Source organism: Lycium barbarum, chromosome 9 (genome assembly GCF_019175385.1).
Source record: "Lycium barbarum isolate Lr01 chromosome 9, ASM1917538v2, whole genome shotgun sequence".
NCBI lineage: Eukaryota > Viridiplantae > Streptophyta > Magnoliopsida > Solanales > Solanaceae > Lycium > Lycium barbarum.
In genome coordinates, this window is record NC_083345.1 from 126,339,240 (window position 1) to 126,349,407 (window position 10,168).

Consider the following 10,168-nt stretch of genomic DNA (forward strand, 5'->3'; position numbering starts at 1 on the left):
CTTTATTATTTAGGGTCTTATGTTGTATGAAGCCCATGAGGCAAAACTATAAATAGAGGTCATTATCTTACTTTTAGAGGTTGACTTCTTGAACTCTATAACATTTGTAATAGCAAATATATACGAATTCTCTCTCTCAATATCAGATTTTGGTCCGGATTTATTGTGTTCATCTTTATATTTGTGCAATCAAACAATATTCAACATATTAGCATATACGTTTAGCGCAGACCATCAACTACCATCTAGATTATTCATAGTTGATTACATTCCATTTTCTCTCAATCAAAGAATAGATTAAAGTTTTACCACATATTCTATACCTCACTCATAAATTTAATTGATTATCCAAATTTGGGGTAAACAGTAATCTCAACTTGATGCTCATTAGGATGGAGATGACGTTGCGCAGACGTGGAGGCATGTAGGATTTCTTCCTCCCGATTATTATTTCTTCCACGGGGAGAAGTCGATATTTCATTAGCCCAACCTTCATTTTCGACATTAGATGTTCGAGGAGATGCTTGAACACTGTCTTCCTTATATTGTGGGTAACCGCGTAATAAGTGAACCGGGGAACTACCATGCAATGGGGTGGCCGGTTTGCTGGTGACAGGGGTGGTGTTTCCCGATAGACGGTCATGTTTCACTCGTTTTTTCGCCGTATTGTGCCAGCTTGTAAGAGTTTTTGCCACATTATCACCAAAGATGATAGGCTTCATTGATGAACCCATCTACAAATTTCACCATTTATATATATGAGTATTCATGCTTTTACTAATTAAAACTTTGTTAGGGTAATCATTTGTAGAAGATTTTCAACAAAAAATGTTTTAGAGTACCTGTGTAACCAAGGCATAAAGAGGGAGAGTCACATAGCTGCAATGGACCTGGATGATCACCCTGAAACAAGGAAGTAAAAAGATCAATACAAAAATATGCATCTTGTGGAAGGAAAACTTTAATTTGTTTTTCTTGTTAAATATCCATGATGTTTGTCGTTTTTCGAGTACTTGATTGAACAATTATTGTAACATATTTCTTGGAAATTCAAGTTTTAGGAAGGGCAACTATAATGGTAATTCATTGAATATCCTTCCTGAACCCTATAGGAAGGAAGAATATATATGTATGTCAAACTTTGTGAGCATAATATGGATATGGCAATTCAAAGTGTGTTTTAGTGAAACTCACCCCATGGTTAGCCTTATGGCTAGGTCTGCAGCATTTTTATGAAAGCAAGATGGAAAACCAAATTTCCACTGCAAAGTTAAAGGAAAATAAAAAAGGTTCAGGACAGTGCATTCAAATTTCAATCCAAAAGAAAAAAGGAAAATGGAAATCCAACTCCTTACCCAACTCCAAGCAAAGAAAGCAACTTGAAACGCATTCTGAAAATTAAAACCAAAAATCATTATGGAATTCCAAGCTAAGAGTTTTTACAAATATCATTCTTTTAAGTGAAATTTTTTTTAAAACAATATATATATATATGAAAAGTGGGAAAAAAAATTAAAGGTACCTGAAAGAGCACAAAGTTGATCAAGAAAAGAACAAAGCCAGGGCGATTAAACCAGAAAAGATGGTCACCTATCTCCACCAATGGTACACCTTTCACTATGTCTCCCCTTTCTGATATCCTTACCCCCATTTCTGTTATGATCATTTGAAGTTTTGTATTAACCAGTAATATTATCTGCATTTTAATTTTTCCCAATTTTATGTTAGAAAAATTTAAATTTTCGTCAATAAGACACCTATTAATTAAATGAATGAATGACTTACTATGAGTGGGACAAATGGAACCCAAAGGTAAGAGTACAGTCCTGTCCATAAAGAGGAACAAGTTTCATTTAGTTTCAATTGGATATGGTTACTTTAAGTAATTAATTCTAACACATAATTTCAATTACAAGATAGTCTACGTACCATCGGTAGTGGTTAGAAAATATAGGACTGTGAAGAGCCATAATGCTGGACTGCAACATAAATGATGTTAATTATCATAGAATCAATAAAAAAGGTTCTGAAAAAGTGGGAGAGGAAAAAAATGATGTTCACCTTATGCCCACAACGACTTTGAAATCTTTTTCAACTGCTCTATTAATGTATATTTGAAAATCAAAATTCTCTTGATTCTGTGGAGTTAAATGTGCCTGCAGGTAAATGGAACAAAAAAAAAAGTAGTTAATTGAGCACTAAACTTAATACAATATATTACATACACTGATAAGGAGTTGTTGGGGCCCGGGGGGGGGGTGGGTGGGTGTAAGGGATGTGATTAGGCAAATTTACAATACGATTTTTTTTTTTTTAATAATATCCAATCATTATAGTAGAATTTTGTATTGGATAGTGACTTACCATCATGAACCCATGTCTAAGGGTTAAATAGTCAACTTTTGCAACCGATGAGAAGAATTGCCTGAACAAACAAACCTGTAAATATAACCCCCGAAAATATGAGTTCAGTGAAACCTTACACAATAGTAATTCACAAATTGAAAATTAGTTTATGTCTATCCGTTGATGATGTAAAACATACTTACACATTCATATTATTTATAAATAATTATTAGTAAATTTTTATGATAAGTATTAATTATTAATAATCTAAAATGATAATCATTGTTTAAACTATATAGACAATGTAAATAAATTCATATAATCTTTCATTTCCACTTCAAAACTGAAGAGAGAAGAGGGGAGAGGGGGTGACTCACTATCCAGACCAACACCGGCGATTTGCTCCAGAAATGCAAATGCCTACGTCCAAATGATGTCTCTCTTGCAAATCTAAATCTCTGGGGATCTGCAACAATCAAATACTAATAATAAAAGTCTGAACATAATAATAATAATTGGAGTAATAACTACTCCTTCCATTCACTTTTATTTATTCATTAAAGACTTTACACACCCTTTAAAAAATAATAAATGAAGTGTATAATTATCATGATATTCATATTAATTGGTTTATAGTTTTAATGAAGTTAAAAAATGATTTGAAATGAGTAACTAATATTATGAATAAAATAAAAAAAAATTATTTTTTCTTAATATGTTAAATATGATAACTAAAAGTGAAAAAAATATTTTTTAAATATTAGATAAGTAAAAGTGAAAAAAATATTTTTTAAATATTAGATAAGTAAAAGTGAATGGAGGGAGTGTGACATATCTCGGTCAAGTAGAATTAGTTTTCAAACTTTTTGTTTGGTATGCACTGCTCTCTGAATTTAGTATCAAAAGATGGTGTAGTTGCAACTAGCAAATGATTCCCTACCCACATTATTATACAATAGCATTTGGGGTCCAAAAAGAAAAGCAAACAGCAACGGACAAGTATAAATCTTTTTGTTATATGTATGTCACATCAACTTTCAGCGTTGTCTTTCTGTAGCAAGATTGAAATGTTTCTGGACCTATTTAAATTAGGATTTAATTCATATCTACTGAACATATATATAAATGAATTCTCACTATCAATGGAATTTTACATGTTACGGAAGGCTACATTAGGTATAAAATATACTCTCTTTGTCCTAATTTAAATTACATTATTTCATTTCTAGTCAATATCAAAAAAAATATTTTTTTATATTTAATAATAATTTAATTTTGAATTTTTTTATTATTTCCTTAATAATATTATTTAAACCATATAAATGTCAATAACTTATTTTAAACTAAAAGTTGCAAAAGTCTTTTTAAAAATATATTCAAAAAAAAAAACTCCCTGTCCATTCGAACATCTTCACATTAATTGGGGTAGAGCGGAGGGAGTACAACAACCTTAGACACTAGAGAAATAAAATAGTATATACAATAGTAAAGTGGGGTGTATAGGTAGGGGCGGATCCACACCATTGGGTGTGGATTCGCGGGAACCCACAGCTTTTATCCGAATCTAGTATTTATAATGTGAAACCCGTCAAATATATAAGAAATTTAAGCTGAGAACCCAGTAACAACAGACCCTGCTAGCTGGGAACCCACAAGCTTCAAATCCTGGATCCGCCTCTGTCTATAGGGTGAACTATTGAGTTTTATTCAAATTCATGTATACATACCATTGTTGAATTGGTACTCAATTGTTTTTGTTTCATCTTCCCAGGCCCTCCATGTTCTCATCTGCAAATTCAGATAGAAAATGACTAACCATTAACCACAGAAGAGAAAAAAAATCATATAAGTTGTCACGCAGGGGTCATGTAAAACTTAAATAACTCGCCTCTCAAAATAGTCAAAACAAATCATATGCTAAAGAATCGGTAACCTAGAAAATGTTTTCGTGCATGCATAAAATGAAAAAGAGTTACTACAACGCTTTTTTTTATTTTTTTATTTTTTCACTGAGAAATGCGGATAAATACCTTTAGCCTGCCGAAAGCAAAAGTTGCTATACAGTATAATATATGAGCAACTGCCAACACAAAGATGAAGATATGGAGCTGGTGAATTGCATATGACGATGCAAATTGGACTTTTCCCTGCATTTTTCAAACCCTCAAAAAATTACTTAAAAGTTACAAGAAAGGTAGAAAAAATGAAGTAGTTCCAACGTATATATGTACGTACGTACCTTTGCTAGACATGGGTCATCATACTTAGATTTTTCATCTTCATCTGTCTTACAAGGATGCCACGAATAACCAACACTCTTTGGTACGCATAAGTTAGAAACTGGGTCTTGCACCACTGTCAACAACAGTGATATGAATCCCAACAACATAAGTTCTGTTCCACATATATATACAATACACAAAAAAGTATCAGCATATTATTAAGCTAGAAAACTATGAAGTCACAATTTTCCTAAGAAATTAAAGCAAGGTTAAACTTTATTTTTTACCTGCTTTGATCTTTTCAAGTGCTTCGTATAGAGGCTTTTTGTGCTTTTTCAACAACCACTGCAAATAAAAATATCCATAATAAAAATGGTCTCAACAAAAACTTCTCATCTTTATGTCACCAGTGGTAGTTATAGTTACAGCAATCATTCATCAATCTAGAATATACAGTATTTTCTTCATTCCAGGCAGAAAACAAATTCAAAGAACTAAAGGCAGTAACAATTAACACTTAAAGGTTTCATTCCTTATGTAATAATTAAACCGTGAAGCAGTTTAATCTTACAAAACTAGAACTGAACCCTGCAAAAAGAAAACGAAAATTCATAAGTAATTATACATGAGATACCTCTCCAAGGTGATGAATAATTTGTTCAATGAAAATGGAAATAGCGAGCAAGATGAAGCAAACCACGGCAACCGCCCAAGTGGGGGTTGCCTGCATCGACCGTTCTTTAGCCATCAATTAATCTAAAATAATGGAAGTGCTAAAGGATTTTCTTGTTTCTTCCTTTAAAATGGTGGAAGTGTCACTAGTTTGTTATATAAATGAATGGTTATGAAAAGAAATTGGATCATATATATATATGGGTAAGAAGGGGATAAGAACATGGTAAAGAGGAAGGAAATGTCAAATGAACTTGGAAGACTTGTCAAAGTTGCAAGTTTCAAACCTTAAGTCAATTATGACAGCGTAATATTTGCTGCAGAGTCGCATAATAATGCAGAAAGAGTCGTATTTAAAAGGTAAGCTGAAAAGTATTTGCATGGTAGAATTAATTTCTCTAAGCAATCAAGGACCCCACTGCTTAAGTCTTATTCTTAAGGTTTTTGACAATTGACGCATCTTTTGTATATTTTTTCTACACATCGTCTAAAATATAATTCGGTATTCTATAATTTTGTGTGTTTGTTGGTAATTTACATTAGATTTTCTCCCATAACATTGGAATAGATACAAGGAAAAAGACAAATAGCTAGCACAATAATGCAATATGTCGTTCACCATATTAATGAATATATGTGTGTTGTATTTTAGATCCTGACTTTCCACTAGTAGTATTCTATTTTTGTTAGACAAGGTTAAAATTGGAATTAAACAAAATTTTCAGGATAAAAAATAAGTTTGGATTAATCAGTTTGTCCCAATACTAAGTGAAAATTAGTTTGGTTTTATACGACATCAGGATATAGATAAATGAAGAGGAAGAGTATATAGAGCACTAATGATTGGATGTATAATTTGTACATACATATATAAACGTGTCATGTTTATGCAGTATTTCTTTTATCTGACACTTTCAAATTCTTTTTGAAGCAGACTTTTTTTCCCTAACTTTTTGAAGGAGACTGCGGTAGATTGTGGGCGGAAAGGTTCGCAAGAAGAGAAATAGTAAAAGAATCAATGTTGTTCAGAAAAATTGTAATTGTAAAATGAAAATTTAGAAAAAAAAGCAAAGGCTGAATTGGACATGCAATTAGCGAAAAGTGGATATGACCATTTGACTCTATATCGAAGCTAACCAACAGCACAATTTTTTTTTTTTTTTAAATAAAGGCCATGAGGGCTAGTTTTATTTATTTTTAATTAAGTCATCTGTACAGAAAGGAAAAGTGGAAAGGCGACATAGCCTAGAATAGCAATCCCACAAAATTAAGAACCCTAATTTAGAAAGCCCAAAAGAACTCTGTGACTCCCAAACTTGGATTGCCATCTTCACTCCAGTTGGTATGTAGTAGCTGTCGATTAACTTTGTAGCTGAGAATCGTAGCTTGATTTTGAAGACCATCTTGAAATTGTAGATGGAGTGTGTCACAACCCAAACCGATTGAGTCGTGACGGGAGTCTGACCTCTAGCGACTAAACACCCCTAGACACGTATCTGAAACATACTGAACATCAAAAGCCCATAAATGGCATAAACTGATCTCATAAGAGAGAAATATCAGAACTCTGTACAATCTGCATATATATATATACACGACATGCGGAAGAACAGTGCAAGCCAGCTAGGCTGCTACATATACTGTACACAAAAGAATAGAAGCCGACAAGGCTACATCATCTGACTACTACATACAACTAACCGTCTACAGACCTCTACTGCAATAAAAGCTGCAAAAAGGACGGGACAGGGCCCCGTCATACCCATATGTATACACACCCAAAAAGGGGCATACTAAAACTAACTGTAGCTCCGGATCAAATGGAGCGTACTGACCACTGCTAGATCTAGAGGTCCTACTGAGCTGGACCACCTGTCTGTCTCCCTGTACCTGTGAGCATGAATGTAGCCCCCCGAGCAACGGGGAGTCAGTACGGATAATGTACCGAGTATGTAAGGCATAAGAACAACATATATACATAAGAGTCTTGGATAAGATCCGAATTCATAACTGAAATGACTGACTGCATGTACTTGCGTGAACTAGTATCTGCCTAAATCTGCATAAATCTGCGTAACTGATAATGCCTCTGTGGGCATAAAATATGCATGCTCATACCTATCAATGATGGCCGTGCATCTATATGAGTGTGTATATAATGCCTGATGTATGTGCGTATATAACGCCTTTAAGCCTCTATGGCATCTCATCATATCATATTGGCTCCTCTGTGGTCATAATCAATATCATCATAGTAGTAATGCGTATATAACGCCTATATCTCTTCTCATACTTTACATATATCTAATATTCGCATATATAACGCCTGATATGTGTGCGTATATAACGCCTGATATGTCACGGGCCAATGTACATAAATATATAATGAATGTAATGCATGACTAACCTGTATGCACAGAACTGGCTACATAAGACTGGACCCATGAATAGAAGGATTACTCCTAAATGGGGTACATGAACATCAAAGACTGAAGTAGTTCTAATGCTTCTGAGAGTAGAGTAATATGGAAGCTCGCTTACAACACTTTTCTCTTCATGAGCTTCGAGATTCGGGGCTTAGATTGTGATCAAAACTTGGTTTCTCTCCCTAAAGGCTCTCTTCCCTCTCTCTAGAATTTTCTGGATTTTTTTTTGGTATGAAGATGATGAAGATAAGCTGAAAATTCCCCTTAAATAGCAAGGGAAATGGGCTTGTCCCGACTTGGAATCGGGTTGGGCCGAGCTCACTGCCCAGCTTGACCTTTCTGCCTTAAAACGTCCATAACTCTTTATCCCGATGTCACATACAGGTCCACGACCTATGGTTGGAAAGATATTTCAATTATCTACAACTTTAATTTTAGGAGTTTTCCTAAATTCCCAAATAATGATGGGGTTATGGCCTTCCGAAGTCAGATCACCCGAAAACGTAACTTTAAAACATCTTTTTGGAGGGCTTACACTTAGATTTGGCTCAAGGGTCCTTCTTGAGTTGTGCTTAATTTCACATCTATTTTCCATATAACTTATCATATGTCCTTTATAAAAATTCCATCATGTGGGCCCCACCTCAGCTTACGGTTACGAGGGTTATATATCTTTTAACGTATCATTCCAATCATATTGTACGAATTCCAAATATCATACTCATGCTATCCTCATGCTACTACAGTGGAATTTCATTCTTTATATTTGTAATATTTTCTCCTCCTCGAGCTCACATTAAGCCGTCTGTAGCCTTAGTAACACGAAATTTTTTGGGGTGTAACATCCTTCCCCCCTTTGAAATATTCGTCCTCGAATGTTAAACTAATCCTGCACTCCCAATACTTCCTTAAACGTTCTTTTACTGAATTATGCCCTTCACATGCCTCCTTCATTGGTCGATCCCTTCACTTTATTATAATGCATTCCAGCTCTCTCAGTAACCATTTCCATAATATTTGTTCTTGCTCTTGCCTCTCGAGATGATAATTCCACATGGTTGTATTTACTCTCCTTTTCATTTCGCAGTTGGTTGACGATTGTATTGCGAGCTCTTCCGCTGAAATCTTACTCTCTCCCTGGTGCACTTAGTCTTAGCTCGACTCTTTCTTCTTCTATAGTTACTCCTTTAAGACGTATCGTTAACTTCATCTTACCTCTCACGCGTAGACGTCCCTCATCGATTTATTAGACTTTACGAATAAGACGAAATTTCCCAGGGTGTAACATTATTCTACTTCAATAACCTTACATTGCTCTACCGTACAGTCCATATTCTGGAATCTTCGGCCTCACGTATTACTCCTCGACTTCTTTAAAGGGCTTTAACTGTCACTCTAATTTTTAGCTCTTAATCTCAATCCTTAGAGTTGGCTATCAAGTAGCGCGGGAGTTTCCTCATATAATAACTTTACACAGCTGCTCTGTGATCTGACTATTGTTAACTGGTATAATTCTGAAAGAAGTTTTGATTTGACATATAAATTCACTGTCATCCCGTAACCCGCTTGTTCTGATCGTCGTGCTTAAACCATTTCCCTTAATCTAACTTCTAACACTTTAGGCGTATTATCTCGTGTCGTTTCTTTATCTTTAATTCAAACCCTTCTATTGCGCCTCTTTACTCAGATTTTGCTCTTAATTTCTCCATCACACATTATGTCGCAATCTTTACAAGAATATGCGAAGGTGCTCAAATTAGCCCGAGAAATACCTTAGCGTCGTTTCACTAGTCTTTATACTTTACCTTGCATTCTTCTCTCGTATCATTCAATGGTATTGGGCTCAGCTATGTCCATGGCCTATTTGCCCTCAGTACTAATTCTATCTCGGTAAATTTTCCTCAAACCATTTTACGCCTTTCCTTGATGTACCCAAAATATCATAACCGCATTGCTATTACCGAATCCTTACTCTTATTATCAAGTACTCACTTGGTCTCATCCTTAGCATACAAATATTCGTAGATCGCATAACTACTCTTGTGCAACTTGTATAAAGTATATCCAATCTTAGTCATAGTCTTTCCTTCTCCTGGTTCATTCTGCTTTACATATCTTATTTGGACTAAAACTCACTTGCTGTCTATCTTGTCATACTCATTTCCCTTCCTTTATTCACCATTTGATTTTCTCATATCCTACTATTGGAGATTTCCTATCCCTTCTTCTTTGCTACTTATAAGTCACAATATCATTAGCAAATAACTCCGTTTCCAATATCTTAACCTCTAATCCAGTATAGCATTGCTATCCCTTATAATATTTCTTAAGTTACTTGTTACCATTCTCTTATCGTATTCTTCCTTTTTATAAGCATCCACTTTCTAATGTCATATTATCCAAGATCTTTACAGATAATTCTCAGCACTGTCTCAAATATCATCCTGAATCCCATCCGTTTATTGCTGGTTCTCAGATCTTTCTTGTTTCAGCAAGGGATCT

The 10,168-nt window shown here is 34.5% G+C and overlaps 1 protein-coding gene across 1 annotated transcript; it reads right to left on the bottom strand.

Annotated features, from left to right (window-relative positions):
• Nucleotides 1–229: 229 nt before the first annotated feature.
• Nucleotides 230–5,505, bottom strand: LOC132609980 (MLO-like protein 6). Its single transcript, XM_060324214.1, has 15 exons — nucleotides 5,203–5,505; nucleotides 4,856–4,913; nucleotides 4,586–4,740; nucleotides 4,377–4,493; nucleotides 4,074–4,134; nucleotides 2,724–2,812; nucleotides 2,365–2,439; nucleotides 2,062–2,156; nucleotides 1,930–1,979; nucleotides 1,786–1,826; nucleotides 1,523–1,696; nucleotides 1,356–1,391; nucleotides 1,195–1,262; nucleotides 843–903; nucleotides 230–734 (listed from the first exon to the last, which is right to left on the bottom strand). Exons 1-15 carry the CDS (start codon nucleotides 5,314–5,316, stop codon nucleotides 345–347), a joined length of 1,584 nt encoding a protein of 527 aa, XP_060180197.1. The 5' UTR covers nucleotides 5,317–5,505; the 3' UTR covers nucleotides 230–344.
• Nucleotides 5,506–10,168: the final 4,663 nt, after the last annotated feature.

Excerpts from the sequence above, each read along its gene's own strand:
- LOC132609980 (XM_060324214.1), bottom strand. The coding sequence starts at position 5,316 with ATGGCTAAAGAACGGTCGATGCAGGCAACCCCCACTTGGGCGGTTGCC. Across the intron at positions 2,813-4,073 it reads TGAGTACCAATTCAACAATG|ATCCCCAGAGATTTAGATTT; the intron begins GTATGTATACAT and ends TGATTGTTGCAG. Across the intron at positions 1,697-1,785 it reads TTCCATTTGTCCCACTCATA|ATAATATTACTGGTTAATAC; the intron begins GTAAGTCATTCA and ends ATTAAAATGCAG.